Raw genomic sequence first — 18,369 nt, 5'->3', positions numbered from 1 at the left:
ATGTAAATGAATAAATAAATCCTGATATAATCCAAGCTATTGCGACGCAAAGTGGTTATGATCACTGAAACAACACACCAGGGTGTCCTGATAATCTTTAATTATAAAAATCTAAGATTAGAAAACAATAAATAAAACTAACAGACAAAAAAAAAGTAAAGTAAAGGAATTAAGTACAAAATTATCAACAGTTAAAAAGTTACATAGAGAAGAGAGAATATGGCTTGATGAGAAAGAAACCTACTGTACCACAGATATGACAACATTAATGACTGCTTAGTGAAATGGGTGAACAGCGTGTCAGGGTAAAATGAAATGCTGCACAAAATGTAAAATTCACACATGTTAAAAAAACACATAAATGAACAAAAATATCAAAAATATTTGCTTACTTACTTAAAGGATTTCTGCACGAGTCAGACCCACTAGCTTCAGAGATAATGCATTAAAACAAACACAGTCTATAGCTATACATTTATATTTGTACATAAGGTCAGTGCTATATTTTATTCTCTACTTGATCATGATCATACACGACAGGCATAATACATTTCTTTGACACCGGGGGTGATGAGACTTTATTTGTAAAGACGCAGCCGAGTGTCAAGTCTCGTGATGATGAGAAAATGCTGCAGTTTCCACTTGAAGAAAACAGTGGAAATATGGGTTTAATGTCATCTACTAAAACTGTCAGTACTTGCATAGGTGAAATACATGTAGCAAAATTTAAAAGATCCCATTTTTCACACCTTGAGTTGACAGAGTAATGACAGTAATTTGAAATCTGTATTCCTGATAAGGACTGAACAATGAATCAGGGCTAGAAAGAGGCAATATAATTTGTTAAAGCCAAACTGTCTTGATCTATATACGTCTTATTCTACAGACTGAAGAGAACATCGTTGTTTCTCACAGATCTGCACAAATATCATCAGTAATGAATGAAAATAAGAATAATGATGTGTAAAAATGTATCATTCCCTCTGATATCACGAATCATATCGCAATCCCTGTCAAAATAATCACAATTATTATACTTATTCAAAATCGTTCAGCCCTTTTTCTGGTGTGATTAAAAGTGAACGAGAAACTTTCCTGTGAGAATCCACGTCACACAGAGGAACTCATTTTTGAAGTTGTTTGCACTTGAATGAAATCCAGACTGAAGTGGATGTCGGGGACGACGACAGTGCTGCAGCAGCTGCTGGTGGTGGCAGCGTTTGAATCCTGCAAGAGACGATTTTCCAAGATTCAGTGACACTGACATTTTCACACATCATCATGACAGAAATGTAATGGATCCTAAAAAAAGTAACAAGTACCCATCAAAGTGTGGCGTTGATAGCTGGAGTGTTAACGGTCTTGGAGACTGCCGCGCCACTGCTGCCCCCTGCTGTTAGCACCTGGAGCTGCAGCTGATAGACACTGTTTCCCTGAAGGCCGTGTACGGTCACTGACCGCTGAGACTGTGAAAGAAATCAGGTCAGTTTGCACATTCTCGGACAGACACAGTGTCACTGTATGATTTGTGTATAGATTAAAAATGCTGTAACATTTAAGCGTCTTCTAAAGCTGCTTGATACGGAAAATTTAAGCAACTGAAAGCTGCCGCAGACACGACTGCTGTTGATATTTGGATCACAGTTTTCTGTGCTAAGCTGCTGTTATCAGATGAGCACAGACAAACATGACAGACGACCTGAGGCTATCTTTGTTGCAGACTCTGTCATTGTTTGTTTCTAGGTTTCTTTACAGTGTAGGATTCTGTTTGCAGAGTAGGTGTAGTGGAACAGCTGATACGAGCCCTGTGATTGGTCAAAGCCGCTCATGAAGCGAAAAAGAAGTAGTTGTGAGGCTATTATCTGATAGATTCAGATAAGAGGAAACTGCGTATTGTTTAAATTGAATTTCTTTAATACATTTGGTGCTTGAGTATTTTAAAAGAATGGTTGACTCCCCTTGAGAAAGTGGACACACACACACATACACCTGGTTTTATATTTTAGTGACATAGACATAATGCATTTCCTAACCCCTTACAATACCCTTAACCTGAGCCCAATTCTAACCCTAAAATCAGGTCTTAACCCTGAAGACCCAAGGTCAAAATGTCCTCAGAAATCTGTGGAATTCACTCTCACCAGACATCCGGAACTCATCCCCTCTTCAAATCCACACTCAAAACTCACTCACCTGTTCAGAGTAGCTCAAACTTTTACTGTTCCATTTTCTGTTTACCATGTTGTCCTGTTGTTTTATTGTTTTGTCTCTGTAAAGTGTCCTTGAGTGTTCAAAAGGCGCTTATAAATAAATGCATTATTACTATTATTACCATTCTTATTGATGTTATTATAAAGGTAGGTTTGTATGTTTTGTGGACCTCACAAAGATATGAATACAAGTATGTACACACGCACACAAATACTGGTTTTGAACATTTGTGTGGACACTCACAGACATAATGCATTCCCGAGACCTTTACATTAGCCTTAACCCTCACAAATAAAACTAACTCTAACCCTAAAACCGGGTTTTAATCCTCAAAAAGGGAGGACCAGCCAAAATGTCCTCACAAACAAGCCTACTAAAGACACACACACAGGCTATAATATTTCTAAGGTGTTTCTACTTCCTGTTACTAACACAATACCTTCAAAATCAATACTGTGACTGTTTTGTTTTTTTTCTGCCTCACCGGTGCAATCGTCTGTGTCTGGGAAATCCGCGTGTCTTCCCGCCTCTCTGTTGCCGTGGTAACCCCTGACTGAAGTGTCCAGGAGAACTGGAACCCCTCCACTGCCGCCGGGTTCAGTGCATGCTGGGACATCCTCCAGCGAAATGTAGTGAGCAAGGTGCCGTTGACTTGTTGGAAGTCAGCAGTGAGCCGCTCTGGACGCAGTACCACCTTTCTGCCTGCCAGGAGGCGCTCTGACACAAAACAAAAGGCAACACGTTTCCTTTACTCTTCACAGAACACCCCTCCTTGAGCATTTTTTTTTCATTTTCCATGCAAAAATTTCTTAAATTAAGAACCCAATTAAATAGTTTTATCATGATGACATTTATTTTAAATGCATTTAAGCAAAAAACACCACAATATGGTGGAATATTGTCATGATTTGTGGTGTTATAGTGTGTCTGACTTAGTTTTCATACTCAAACAAGACAACACATGTTGCAGGAGGCAGTTAACAAACACATTATTTTTAAAAATGATTATGTGGGTCAGCAGATCAGTGAAGGTCAATGAAACACTGCCTTTCCATCTGTGTTTAGTTACTCGTACCCTCGGTGTTGCAGGGCAAAGCTCTGCCTCCTCTGACCCTGATGGAAGAGCAAGTTGGGGTTGTAACCCAGGCAACAGCCTCTGACCCTGGGTCAGCCTTAATTGCCACGGCGACCCGGTACTTACAGGCAAACAACAGGCCTGTGATGGTGTGATGCGTGCCCTGGAGAGAGAAACTCAAGTCAAGTCACGGGTTAACAAAGTCTTCGCGGAGATGCTGCAGTGTGAGCTGTTTTTGTTTACATGAGCAGCTTTGTTTGCTGCATATTTTTAATAAACACAACTACTTTGAAGCCGTATTTACAGTTTTGTAGGCCTACAACTTGGACAAAAAACCCCAGCTGAGCTTCAGGGAAATTGCAAAATTCAAATTCATGCTTATCACACTGTGATCTACTGGGTCTGTTACAGATTTTCTTCTCCACACAGCACATGTTCATCTTTTAAAATGCTTGTCTCACTCACAAATTCACTTGTATCCTGTTTGAAATCATCAGCAGTTTTAGGAAAGACATTTAATGGTGCTATATTAGAGTATATATAAGAAATGTAAGGCTGCAACTGACGATTAGTTTAATAATCGGTTACACAATTATTTTCATGATTAATCGAGGAATCGTTTGGTCTGGAAAATGTTGTTTGGTGTTCACCAACCTGGAAATGATGATTGTTTTGTTTTAATGATTTCTTTGTTTATATGGAGCAAAGAAACCAGAACAAATTCACATTTAAGAAGCAGAAAAATTAGAAATCAATGTTTTAATTATGAAAGAACACTCAAAATAGTTGACGATTCATTTAGTAATCGATTAATAACTGAGTGATTGTTTCAGCACTAGAAGATGTGTATTATAATAAAGATGATAAAAATGACCATGACATGTCATAAGAGATTGAGGAAACTGGTAATAATGGTCTAGGGCTGAAACGATTACTCGATTACTCAACTTTTTTGATAATCGATTATTTGGTTTGAGTGTTTTCCAGTTTCTGTGATTTTTCAGCTTCTTAAATGTGAATATTGTCTGGTTTCTTTGCTCCATATAACAAAGAAATCATTCAAACTGAACCATTTATGTTGAATCACAAGTTCATTTCCAGGTTTGACAAACACTGATCAATATATTTCAACATTTTATGACATTTTACGGACCAAACGATTACTTAATCAACAGATGAATCAATTATGAAAATAATCGTTAGTTGCAGCTCTACAATGGTCCGACTGTCTTGTCCAAATATTTATTAGTTTTCCAGGATGACAAACCACAAAGATCCTTTACCTTTTTATTAACCTGGGCAATTTGTGTGATAGATATAGATATTGTGCACTGAAATGCATTTAGTTGTTAGTTGTTAATTTTTTTTGTTACGTGCCCACCAGTGACACTTGGAAACTGAGGTTGAGTAGCACAATTTTTCAAAATACTACCTCTATTCTAGTTATACAAAGCTAAATGCAAATCGGTGAAGTATTCCTTTAAGAATAGTGAAACCATGAGAAAACTGTCATGCTATGGACAGTTTGATCATGTGCTAGAAAGCCAGTTGTGGGTTTTGTCCTCTGTAGTTTAAAAATCACATTTTTATCGATGTGGAGTAACAGAAAACCCTGCTTCTGCGGCTGAGATAGTATCGCAATAACAACTTTGATGCCTCTTTGTGCAGCACTCCTTGTATGGATGGCCCACACCCATCTCACAACTGGACCTTTATTTGGACGTCAACGAGACACCTGTAATGTTTTGTAACCCGCTCTCGTACAGTTGTGATGGTTTCACAGACAGACAGACAGACAGACAGACAGACAGACACATGCCAAAGTACTCTACCTCTACCTTTACAACAGGCATGATTCACACGGCTGGTAAAAATTACACAAGCCATAACTTGAAAATGAACCTGACACACACAGCAACAGAAATGTAGGATAGTGTAGCCAGGTATTTGACAGGGTTATGATACTGTAAATGTGATGTTAGGGAGGGAATTTGGCAGCGAGACAGAATGACACGCAGGCGGCGGGACGAGAACATTCCAGACTGATCTGAGTTATGGTAATGAAAATGGATCTCCACGACTACACACTCGAAAAAGGCACAACAACGACATAGAAACATGACACCCATGCACGGTTTGCACAAACACAGAGACACATAAAACTCAGACGGGATAGTTATACCTGCACAGTTGTTGTTCTCTCAGTGCCTGTGACATTAGTGCTGCACGTATGTGGATGCCACCGCAAGATGTATGGACCAGGATGTCTCTGTCTGCCTGTATATCACAAAAACAGAGACACAAATCACATTTCTGCTCCTGGTGAACCTGAGATATCAGGTTTTCTCTCAGTAGCAGAACCAGACTGTAGACAATAAACCTGTGTGATGACACATAAATGTGTCTCTTTAACTGCTAAATGATAAATAGTGTTTAAATGTGTCTGGCGTTTGGTACTGAGCAGGACACGCACAGCTACTGTATGTATCGTCGAGGGCAGCTGCACATCCAGGTAATGATTCTAAGTAGGTTACTTCTCCTTTTACATACAGTACATTTGTTTGCTTTGTTACCATAAAAGTATAGATACTAGAAAACAAAACCTGTGCTCGACATTCATTTATGATCTAATCTAATTATTCATCACCTTATAAGGTGATAACACTGCTTTGGTAAATAATGTGAAGATATTGAGATATTAAAGCTGCAGAGTGCAACGTTAGGTGATGGGGGCGTGGGGAAAAGAGGCACTTTTCCTGTCAAATTGATGAACGGGCCAGATTTTTGAGCAATAAAATTCACTTCTGAAACTTTGAGTGGGCACATACTCCAACCTAGAGCTGGGCAGAGTGACCAAAAATGTATATCACTGTATCTTTCTAAATTTTAACGGTTTTACTGTATGTAACAGTATTTTTTTTTTGCATGAGTGAGTGCTCCAAATAAATGTTTATCTTCTGTACATTTTGTACAATTTCTGTACTACGCCAACCTGTTTACAGCCGCTTTGCTTTACAAGTGCAATGTTGCTGTTCGTCCGTCTGTCTTGACATAAAACAAGTCATTTCCTGTGTGCAGAGATTTAAACGCTGCTATACTGCGAAACACAGAGGGAGGAGTGTGGAGCTGATAGGCTTAATGAGGATTTTGTGTGAACTCATTTTTACAATGGTTTAAATTCAAATAGTTAAATTAAAGCTTTCAAGTAAGTAAGTACAAAGGTTTAGTTTATGGACAGGATGCTTTACAAAGAAAGAGATAATGTATGATTATTCACTATCTTATTCACAACTACATACTACAGCAAGCAAGTTTTTTTTTTTCTTGTTTCCAAATCAACTCACCATGGTACAGCCACTTCCAGAACACCTTGACCTGCAGCTGGTTGTCATGGTAATGAGGGGCCGCTACCTCAAGGCGCAGGTTGTCGGGGTTCGGGGGAGGTTCAGGTCGAGGATTAGAGGGGGAGAGAGGGAGGTCAGAGGAAGCAGGGGAGGAGGACGACAGGGAAGGCGATGAAGGGAGGGACGACGAGGATGAAGACGACGAAGACGGGAGCTCATTGGAGAAGTCTTCGCCTATGGGGGAAGCAGAGGAGTTTGAGTCATTAAAGTAAGAATGAACATCCATCCATCCATCGTCTACCACTTTATCTGCCACATGAGGGTCGCGGGGGGCCAATCTCAGCTGACATAGGACACACAAATAAAAACATTTTAAAGTCAAAAGCTCATTCTCCTTCATAAAACCAGAGTTGCAACAGAACCCAAATGTTATTTTGCTTAATAAAAACAACAAAAAACATAGTTCATGAGCAACATATACATTTCAACAGTGTGTGTGTGTGTGTATTTGTTTGTGTGTTGCTCCACTATTATAAAACTTACTGTAAACTTACTGTAACATGAGTGACTGGACACGTAAAAACCTCTTATCTCACATATTGCTCCAAGAATATCACGTAAAGTGCTGCAGAAAGCTGCAGTTGGTAGCTCACTCTCTCTCTCTCTCTCTCTCTCTCTCGCTCCCGCTCTCATTAATTTATTCACTCAGAAACAGTCATTGGTTTTATCAGGCCGAGCTGACCCTCATTAGCACTAAGAGAAGTGAGGCCAACCCAAAACATGGACTGTGTCAAATTGTGTCAGATATTAATGCGGCTAAAACGACAAAATGTTCCAATACTAAATAGTTGGTATGTGGTTTGATAATTGAGCTGCAGCTGCGTCTATTAATCCTCTGCTGGCCTGACCGACAGGTCACCTATAAATACCTCTGTTGCCTGGACGAACATTAGCATCTTTTTCCACAGCGTGTGTGTGTGTGTGTGTGTCAGTGTTTTTAAGCATTGCAGCTGTAGGTAGATAGAATACGCTGACACAGCAGCCCCAAAGTAACAGAAAAATCCTTAAGTCAGTAATGTATGGCTCTGTTCAGAAACGGCAGCTGCAGACTCTACTGAAATCTAGAGCTGCAGCACACGATGAGGAAAACGTAACATCCCATAGTGTTGAATACTGCAGTGACAATAGCCACTTTTCCACTACATGGTTTAGTTGGTTTCCCCTCCTCAACATGGGCGGAGTCACCGCTGCATGAAGCTGCTGTGACACAAACTAGTAACTCGTGACTTGTAAAGCAGTTAGCAGTTTTCGATGTACTGTAGCATTTGAATCAGTTGATTCCGTCTGAACTGAAATACAGCGTCAGGAGTCATGATAGCAGTGCTGTCGCTAAATGCACTAGTGCAAATACACCAGACATTTCCGTGCCAAATTTTGGAGATGAACACTTTTCAGGATTTTTAAGTCTTTTTAACTGATCTACAGTTCGGCATTGCTCGGTTTGGTTCAGGGGTCGAACGTCTTGCTCCTGAGTTTGACAATGTATCAGCTCAGCTCGCTTGGAACCTCGCCAGACCAGGTACCAGGCACTATCGTTAATGACAAAGCAAAAAAACAAACAAACTGTGCTGTGTCGTGCGAGTCAAGTTGTGCCAGGACCATGTAGTGGAGAGGCGGCAAATATGTCAACAAATAAGTTATTCTTAAGTTTAGGGTGTTCATGTTTTGGGTTCACTTTTCACTCCAAAAACATGGTTTTATTAAAAAAAACATGTTTATATTGTGATTAATGTCTCAGTAGGCATGAAAACAAAACACTGGATTCATAGTATGTAATCTTCAAAAACTCAAAATCACTCTTTAAAATGAACTGCAGTGGTTGAATAAAAGTGCATTTTATGTTAAACTGTCTTCGCAAACCACTGTAAAGATTATTCATGATAAGACATTAACTCCAGACAGACCCAAAAAAAACCAGTAACATACAATCGATCATACGTCCAAAGAAATATGCTATAGAACTGTTTTGTGAAATGCATGAACAATAAATACCATGATATAAAGACACACCATGGAGCCTTGATCAGGAAGATGCTTTCTTTTACCTGCATGACTTATTGTTGTGAACATAAACTGAGCTCGGGGACTCTTGAGCCTCTTCTGGCCCCAGAAGGCTACAGTCTGGACGGACAGAAAGTAGGAAGTAGCAGGCAACAGACCCTGCAGCCACAGCTCACACTGCGCCTGTAACATATCAACAAGAACCAGAACATAGATTATAGAAATCAACGTTTTCTTAGCCTCGCGTCCTTGGCTACTTCTCGGGTTTGCTCTTGTGAAGTTTTTCGGCCGCAATCAAGTTCATATTGAAGCTTCAATAAATCATTTTTATTGTTAGACAAATGTCTAACACATTCTCACATCTTTTGCCATCATGGCTCCATTTGATATCACAGAACATAAATGCAATTAATTACACAATACAACATGACACGTTGACACAATTAACCACACAGAACAAAATACGGAAAAACACACACGGAAATACTTTCACCGTGCATTTAAACCTTGAATGATGCACAAAAGTCTGTTTCTATTAGATCGTGAGACACTGAGTCTGTGGTTTGACGGCAATAATTCATGTTCAGAATTTAAAACATGACCAGAATCACTGACAGTGTTATCCACTGTTATGTTGTTATTGTGGGCTAAGTCATAGAAGTTATGTAAAAGATGAACTACCGTCTTTACACGATTTTAACAGCAAACAGAAGACGTAAAATGCTATTATTCATAATTTCAATACTTTCATCATCATCATCATCATCATCATCAGTGTTACGGGCGCCCCACTGTTTGACTGACAGTGCAGAGCTGTTCTACATTAGCCTGCTGTTTGACGGACAGCTCACTAACAAGCTCTTAGACAGTCAGTCCTGTCTGTCTGAGTGGACTCCAGTTAGTCACAACAGAGAGATGCTTGCATGATAACAAGCCTGTGTGTGTGTGTGTGTGTATTTGTGTGTGTGTGCATATACTTAAGACGGAATGAGACAAAAGCCTAAAGTTAAAAGCAGTTTCTTAGTGACCTGCCCTCAAAAATGGGGTTGAAGTATTTCCATTACTCTGAAGATAGACAAAACATATGGCCCTGTACAGCTGCATGCATGTGTGTGTGTGTGTGTGTGTGTGTGTGTGTATGAGAGACGTAGATTTCTATTTTGGCAAATAACGTCAGTGGACATTATATGTAAAAGCTGATGTATATTTAAAAGCACTGAATCAGCAGAGAGTTTTTTTCTTTTGACTCATACTTCCTCCAATTTCCTGTGATACTTCAGGTTTTATGCTAAATCCCACCAGTGCTGCATAAACTCCTGATTGACAGGATATACAGTGCACTTTATACACATCGAGGGAATACACCATGTGCTCATGGAGAGTAACTTAATAATGGAGCGTCGTAAAATATCAATGCCTTGTATGATATGGAAGGCTGTTTTGTATGCGATTCAGGTTCCTGCCTACCTACCTGTTGTGATGCCGCTGTCTCTGTGTGTGCCTGGATGCAGCTGTGAGTAGGAAATACTAGTTAGGGGGCCTCATTTAAATTCCAGGCCTCCCAGCCAAGCAGAACAGAGGACCACACTTCAGATAAATGGCTCCACCAGTCTCAGTCTGGGATCACCATTAACTACTTTTAAGATAGCCAGGCCCCATACGAGTGTGCTTACATTAAAACCTTTAAAACCCCAAAGTGTTTATGTTTCTTTTTCATTTTCTTTAAATGAACTTCACTTCAAAGTTAAGCGAATCTCAAGACGAAGGATCCAAGCAAAGACCTGAGTTCTTCTATCGTTTATCATGAGGCCTGTTTACGGCACTTGGGGAGGAGTAGTAATGTCTGTTTGCGTTGTTTACTGTGATTATGACGGACTAAGCCGCATTCAGATCATCATCGTCGTCACACCTATAATCAAGATCTCCCCCTGTTATTGGTGCATTAAATGTAATTTAATGAGTACATCAAGAAATCTGTTTGTAGAGTTTAGACGCGATCGCTCTCATGCTCGTACGTGTTTGTGCTGGACGTAACAAATAGCTACTCTTCATCCATACTGGATAAACTTACTGACTGGAGACCACCAGATGCTTTGACTCGAGATGCACATGCTCCTTCCCCTCCGTTGTCTGTCCATCTAAACGGCTAAGTTACCATGTTATTCCAGCGTTGTAAAGGCAGACCATCATGTTGTCATAGCACTCTAACAAAGTTATGTCCCATGAAGATAATGGGAGCGGCGGCCCGAGGGCGATATTACATTTTCAGACCCACAAGGACCTCTGTGAAAGCCCTCAGCACAGAGGAACAAACGCCAGAAACAGCAATTTTCATGAGCGACTATGAGCCAAAAAAACAGATTTTAAAATACTACACATGTAAAAAAGCGATTCAGGTAAATATATCAGCATGTATTATTATAAAACCACATCCACAAAACATAAATTAACTCTAAACGTTTAATTGGCGTGTCACTTTTATGTATAAGTTAAACAATTACACAGAACAGCTAGACCAGCTTTTTTTATCACCTCGTTGCTGCTCATTATATAAATCCACATCCTTAATTGAAACATCTGGCTAGTTTTTCTGTGTCTCCATCGAATTCACATTTGTAGGAATTTTTATTGGACGCAGGTGGTTCAGCGGGACGCAAAGCCATTATTTAATGTCTAATATTAAGCATGAATGTAAAAAAGGGTTGGTGGGGAAATGTGAGTCCCAGCTGTTGCTGTGTGCTTCTTCTTGTTTACATACGCAACAGTGAAGCTCAAACATACACAAAGATGATAGGATATCATTAAATTAGTATTCCAGGTTGTTCTGCTTGCACTACAGTAGCTGACTAATAATGGATGTGCACATGTGTGTGTGTGTGTGTGTGTATATGACGCTCATGTGTTTACAGGACCAGTAAAACATTCTCAGGTGCAGCTTCAGAGCTGTGGTGTTTACGTGTGTGCATGTGTCTGCTATTAACTCACATTTTTACACAGATTCATTTGAATTTTAGCCCTGACACAGACTGACACTGTAATACAAAAGGTTTTTGTAATACAGTTAAGTTAGGGCTGTACTTTTAGTTATGTTTACACTTTAGTTTTTTGTATCAATGGCAGAGAGAGTCTTTTGTTGGGGTAAACTGGTTCAGTGTAAGCCTTGAGAACACATTAGACTTTTTACATGAAAAGCGATATATAAATACAGACCATTTACCAAAACAATTGGTTAATTTTGACATAGACATAAGCAAAGAAAAAAGGATGCACCTGTTCTTTTTAAAGAATTTGTATATGTGCAGGAGTGTATACAGTGTTGGGCAAGCTACTTGGAAAATGTAGTGAGCTAAGCTACAGCAACATTGCAAAAGTAGTTTAACTACATCAAAGCTATTTCTTTTTTTTTATATTGGAACAACTTCATTCCAAGTCAAAACTATCTCAGTGATCAATAAAACTTATCAGACAGATAAGCAGGCAAAAATGTTACATTTTTTGCATAGCTTGTTGTTTATTAAACAACAAGCTATGCTCTCACTGCTCCAAAACCAGAACACAAAAACCAAACAAAATGTTTGCACAAACATGTGCTCTACATGGTAACAAAAAACAGGTGTTGAGAGTGTGTGTATGTTCATCTATGTTTGTTTGTGTGTGTGTGTCTGTGTGCGTGTCTGTGTGCACGCACACACATGTGTTTTCATGGGTATGCACACATTTGCAGGACAAACTGCAAGTTAACTCACTAACTGAAGTCAAACCACAGTATCGCCGTGTATGGTGGTGGCGTCATTGACTGATCCTTTTATTTCAGACTGCGGTAGAAAAGCTCCGCTGTGCTGAGATACAGAGATGTTTGTAAAAATGTAGCTTGTGTGGACGCTATCGCAGTACTTACTACTACCGCAGTAATAGAGCTAAGCTACTGAAAAGCTATTTGATTCAGAAAATGGCGACGCTACCACCCCGCTACTGAGAAATATAGTTACGCTAGTAACGCCGCTAATTGTAGCGACCTTACTAGAAAACAGCAACAGCGCCACCACGCTACTGAGAAATGTATTTATGCTAGTAACGCCGCTACTGCCCAACACTGAGTGTATATGTGTGTATATATACAGTAAGTATGAATTATGTGACGATATAGTATAGAAAGATGTCAACAGGAAGCCGTGTGGATCAATTAATTCACATTTCATTAAACATGTTTTAAACTTCTTCTCACACCTTTTCAAACATGAGGAGAAGCTAATGTGAATAATCTAAACTAACATCTCACGTTGTCATTATGGGTTGCTGCATGTAGATTGCTGGGCAGAAATGGTGAATTTATCCATTTAAAATTCAACTCTAAGAATGAAATGTGAACATAGTCACGCATTCTAAATACATTCTGAGATCAACATATGCTGAAGACAGCGTTTGGAAGACTGTGTGCCTCCACAGTCAGTGTTGTTAATTTGTATGTTGTTTTATTTAGGATAAATGTAAACAAAATAAAAATTCCCTTACCCCGTGAGTCACTCTGCTGTTGCTCTCCTTCTTCCCTTGTTCCGTTGTGCGAGGGTGTGTGTGCATGTTGTTGTGCAGTGCTTGAGCGTGTTTATGGGCTGTGTGCGTATGCCGAGACATCCAGGTGACTCTGTAGTTGTGGACCGGCAGGTCTCCCTCTGCGGGGGGCTCCCAGCGTAACAAGACCACCACCGTGACCCCACTTCCCTTTGTCCTGAAGACAGAAAACAGGAAGTCAAACAAAATGACATCACAAACTAAATGAATGATAATAAAGTGAAAAGAAAACTATCTCCATTGAGGAAGCAGTAAAATAGACATAATACCTGTTTACAATCGTTTACTTTATCGTTTACTTTATATTAAACTCATTAAATCTTTTCTCATCCAAGTCTGAACTTAATATGACCTTTGATGAACAGCATACGCACACAGAAAAGGCGCTACAAAATATGACGTAAAGTGCAGAGCCAGGTCTCTGTATCCACCTGACCACAATTTAAGACTTCAGACAGTGTGCAGCAGTGTGCAAGCGCTGAAAAGACAGAAGAATATCAATCCTCTTTCATAACTCAAGTTACCTCTCTATGAACTGGGCCCCTGGTAGTGAACTCATCCAATCTAAAGACTGGTTGCCCACTCGAATGTTGACTGGAGGTTCTGGAGGTGAAGGATCTGTAAAGAGAGAGAGAGCAAGAGAGAGAGAGAGAGAGAGAGAGAGAGAGAGAGAGAGAGAGATGTAGTTAGAGAAAAGTAATCATCATTAACACTGCTACCATCATGATAAGGACACATTCTCATTAATTCACCCCACGGCTCTGTGTGTCTGTCTGTCTGTTTGTGTTTCCTCACTTGCCAGTATGACCACCAGAGGCCAACAGAGGCTTGTTGCGTCTGCCATCTCTGATTGCCTTGTTTGAACAATTTTAAGTAGGTATCTAATTGTGAGTATTTTGACAGGCATTGTGATTGCGATATCAGAGGAAAGGGTAATTTTTACATTTGCTCTCATTTGCTCTCAATGATTTCTGTGTGGTATTTGTGCAGATCTGTGAGAAATTGTGAGAATGTTGTCTTCAGTCTGTAGAATAAGACATGTATAAATCAAGACATTAATTCATCTAAAATGAGATTTTGACACACTAAACTAAAGACATATTGTTATTTCAATAGCATTTCGCTTGTTTGTTTAGCCCTACCCCCAGTACCAAACTGGCAAGATAATATATAGATCATACAATGGTGATACAACGTCACCACTTTAGTAAAAGTAAGTCCATGTAATGTTACAGGACTGCAGCTTTAATTTGATCCAACATTCATTTTAGAAAATAAAACACTAACTTGGTTCCTCCAAGTCATTCCTTGCCACTTTCTTAGCACATTTCTCAACTTCTGGTTTAGTTTACGTTCTACATTCATATGCTAATTTATCACATTGTTAGATATTACATTAGATGTAGAAAACAAAGTTAAACAACAACACTATCATGTTCATTTAACTTGATAAAAAAGCCCGTGAAATTCTGTGGAAAACGCAGCATGTATAAATGTTTCAGTGCAACACGTGTAACTATTGCGCGCAGCATTCACAACACATTCCAAACCAAACTCGGTGCATGTGCACAAGTAGCCACAAATTTCCACAACAAGGTGCACACTGTTGTCATTGGCTTCCAAAAAGACACGGCACACAACATGATGTAGAGTCCTGTGTCTTCCACAGCATGGTGAAGGTTTAGCTGAGTGAATTTGCCTGCCACGTACGTTTAAGCAGCTCGTAAAATCAACAGTCACACGCTTCAACTCTTAAATTATGATTTGGATGACGAAACAACAAATCATTCAACTATATCTATTGGCGAGCGACTGTTGTGGAGTTGGTGAATCCAACTGAGCTGTGGCCGTTCGCCAGCTTGACTGCATTGTCTAATAACTCCACGTTTAATCTGCTGCAGCAGAGCAGAGTCAAGACGCCAATATGGGAGGGAAAAGACTAATTTCCTCTTGGTCTCATTCGAGTCTACAAAGCCAATTAGATTTCCGGCATCAAAGGTGAGTGATACTGGAGAAGCCTGGAGCCTCCCTGTTCAGTAGCTACCACAACAAATACCAAAGGCGACCACCACTAGTCACCGTTTGCCTCCAAAATGAAATCCTGAGGTCAGTGCTCTTCTAGCGCTGGGGCTCTGTATCACATTAAGACTCTGAAATCCCAATCCTGTATTTGATTAAAACGACTAAATGTATCTGATTAAAACTACATCCCCCATGGCGGGCCTCCCACGGGCCCCCGAGGCTGTGCTTGGCTGACCCAAATGCGGAGATCAAAGTTGGGACGACATATTAGGGCTACAAGATGTGGCCTGTTTGTGTTTGCATGTGTAAGTGGCGTTTCTTTGGAAGGAGAAGGGTGTCCTTCAGTTTGTGGTGTAGTGCCAGCAGTAGAACAGATCAGAACCAACAGACACACATGTGTCTGAGGCTTATTTTCACTCCGTGCTCCTCCCTCAATCAGCTAGGTTTCATTCCATTGTTTCTTCAGATAAAGACATCAAGATGAGGTTTCTGATCTAGACATTCCCATGTAATCACTGCTGGCAGCTCCTGCGCAACACTAATATTAGAACAAAAAGGGAAGTTTTTTCTTTTTCTTTAAAAAAAATAAAATAAAATCACATTCTCTCTCTCTGTGGTTAGCATCGGGTCACAGGGGAGAAACCGTAACCACCCTGACATCTGCCAGCTTCCTGATTTGTGACCCCTGACCTCCAGCCCCTGACTAATCAGACAAATGAACTGGAAACACAAGACTCTGACGGCGATCAGATGCTATACGGAATGTTTTAGTTTGTGTTTAACCCTTAACCCAGGTGCTTGAAGTATATGAGAGTGCACAAGCACTCACGCTGAGATTATTGTGCAGATATTCGTCTTCAGACCATGCTTTGACTTCCAATCATTTGAGAAATTTCCTCCTAATCAGCAGAGTCTCTGTATGTGTGTGTGTGTTCCTCATACCAGCATCTCAGTCACTCACTGCTCCATAAACTGAGCAGACGCTCAGTTTATGTTTGTTTTTACTCGTCGGACAGTGTTTAACCCTTCTGTGACCATCCTGTCGCATTTTCTTCTCATTACCGTAACTCCTAGACTGTTTGTGATATCTAGGAAATTCAAAAACTATGGACAGGCGATCTATCCAGGGTGTGACCCCAGCCTTTCGCCCTATGTCAATCCCACAACCCTCATGTGGAGGATAAAGCGGTAAAAGATGGATGGATGGACACCGGAAAGCAGAGAAGAACTTTGCGCCCATATACTTGTCATTATGGTAGCCCTCAGGACTTCCACGTAACAACCGTCCAATCACAGACAAGATTCTGCAGCGCATCGCACGTTTGTGACGTCAGCTTCTCAGTACCGTAATTCCTAAACGGTTGAAAGTGAAAGTTACCTTGGAAAAAGTGGCAGAAGCATTTTTAACAGTTCTACAGCCATAAAATCAAAATAAATCCTGAATATCGTGATGTTCATAAGAGGGTTAAGTGACACAATGGAACTTTATTTACGAAAAAAGCCCCTTTAGGTTGTGAGGTCATCCTAAACTGTCCTCACAGCAATGGATTTGAACCAATATTTTAAAAAACCCCATGGCCTAATAAATACACACACACACACACACACAGTATGTCCTTAACTAGCACTCCTCCAACATTATGGGATATACACTGTTTTTCGCTTGGCAGCGGGGAGTGAAATTCGAACATAAACTGACACCACCCGCTCGTCCTTCTGTCAGTTGTATATACTGCTATAGAAAGCAGCCAGTTGGCTAAAAAACACTTTCCGAGGAAAACTTGTCTACATTCACTTGCATGCAACGCAGACAAGCACAATATCCTGCTTTACACAGAGCAGATAGAAATGATGAGAATGGCACTGGTCCTCGCGTCCGTCTCCCTCGCCGCGAGAAAGCTCCATATTTTCCATATGTCCAACAACGTTAATATGCTGATGGGCCACCAGGAGCTGCCAGGGAATATTCAGCGTGCCAAGGCACAGGTTGTAATGTTTATAAAACACTACAGGAGTCACGGAGAATTCCACCATTTAGTATTTTGTTGATGGCAGTGGAAAATGCAGTCCCAGACGCTGCAGTTTTCTATGTGTTCAACTGATAAAGAATTTTTTATTTTTTTTTCCAAAGCCGGGTCCAACCTGAAGTCATTATTCACAGAGAAACATGCTCTCGCCAATCCTGGCGGGGGATTCATATCTCCAGCCAATCCTGGCATCACACCAATATGACCTCAGCCTGCGAGGTATTACAGCGAGGACCTCCTACAGTTTGTGTGTGTGTGTGTGTGTGTGTGTGTGTTTCTGACTGTCTTGCTCTCACTTTCACACCGTCTTACCGACCAACACCGGGTATTTCATTTTGGCACCGAACCCGACTGAGTGTGTACAGCACATACTGTACGTGTATGCAAGTGAGTGTCAGAGTTAACAACATTTGCAATTTGCAGCCGAGTGTGTATTTCCTGTCCGTGCTTTATGGACTGCCATTTTCCAGCTGTGTGCCTTATCCATCATCTTTGAGTGAAAGAGGGAGAGAACAGCGGAGGAGAGGAAGGAAACGGCTCCTGAGTGTTGGACTTTTTCCTCTGAGTTTTAAATTCGTAGGTGTAATACTTCTTGTCAAATGTGTTTTGCTTGGTGTCTCTGGACTAGAATGTCAAACTACAGTACGCTGAAGGTGTCACTGTCCTCTGCTGGGACACGTGTGACTGTGTTTGTGTTACCTTTACTGGAGATGTAGTGTTTGCTCGGTGTCGTGAAGCCCCTGCTGCCGTGGCTGTTGATGGCTGCTACTCTGAATTGGTACCAGCGCTGAGGTCTCAGATCTGGCAGAACCACCTCTTCAGAAAGGGTCTGAAAATATAGACGCGACATTAAAATAATGGCATGATGCAGTCTTACTTTCACAGTATTTCATCGAAAACAATGATTCCCAAGATGATTACATTTTGAAACTGGCATAAAAAGTCTGAGGTGCATAATCATAGGCTACCCTCATTTTAAGATACTTTATTTGATGTATGCTCTGTGTGCAGTGTGGGATTATGGGGTACGTGGCTGGAGGTCCAAATGTCTGCAGGCGAG

General features: G+C 40.5%; 1 protein-coding gene across 2 annotated transcripts in view; it reads right to left on the bottom strand.

Moving 5' to 3' along the window:
- Positions 1 to 55: 55 nt before the first annotated feature.
- The window catches only part of anos1b (anosmin 1b), a 50,133-nt gene continuing 31,819 nt past the window's right edge, over positions 56 to 18,369 (bottom strand). For both annotated transcript variants that reach the window (XM_044043245.1, XM_044043246.1), the window contains exons 6-15: positions 18,009 to 18,138; positions 13,785 to 13,878; positions 13,204 to 13,417; positions 8,736 to 8,874; positions 6,631 to 6,864; positions 5,469 to 5,563; positions 3,287 to 3,449; positions 2,696 to 2,928; positions 1,323 to 1,466; positions 56 to 1,227 (exon numbers count right to left, since the gene is read on the bottom strand). In XM_044043245.1, the coding sequence (XP_043899180.1) occupies positions 1,326 to 1,466; positions 2,696 to 2,928; positions 3,287 to 3,449; positions 5,469 to 5,563; positions 6,631 to 6,864; positions 8,736 to 8,874; positions 13,204 to 13,417; positions 13,785 to 13,878; positions 18,009 to 18,138 (1,443 nt within the window). In that variant the 3' untranslated portion in view covers positions 56 to 1,227; positions 1,323 to 1,325. The remainder of the gene's footprint in view (positions 1,228 to 1,322; positions 1,467 to 2,695; positions 2,929 to 3,286; positions 3,450 to 5,468; positions 5,564 to 6,630; positions 6,865 to 8,735; positions 8,875 to 13,203; positions 13,418 to 13,784; positions 13,879 to 18,008; positions 18,139 to 18,369) is intronic.

The sequence above is a fragment of the Solea senegalensis genome, linkage group LG14 (genome assembly GCF_019176455.1).
Source record: "Solea senegalensis isolate Sse05_10M linkage group LG14, IFAPA_SoseM_1, whole genome shotgun sequence".
Taxonomy (NCBI): Eukaryota; Metazoa; Chordata; class Actinopteri; order Pleuronectiformes; family Soleidae; genus Solea; species Solea senegalensis.
The sequence above is the reverse complement of the archived record's forward strand: the minus strand, read 5'-3'. Positions and strand labels throughout refer to the sequence as shown.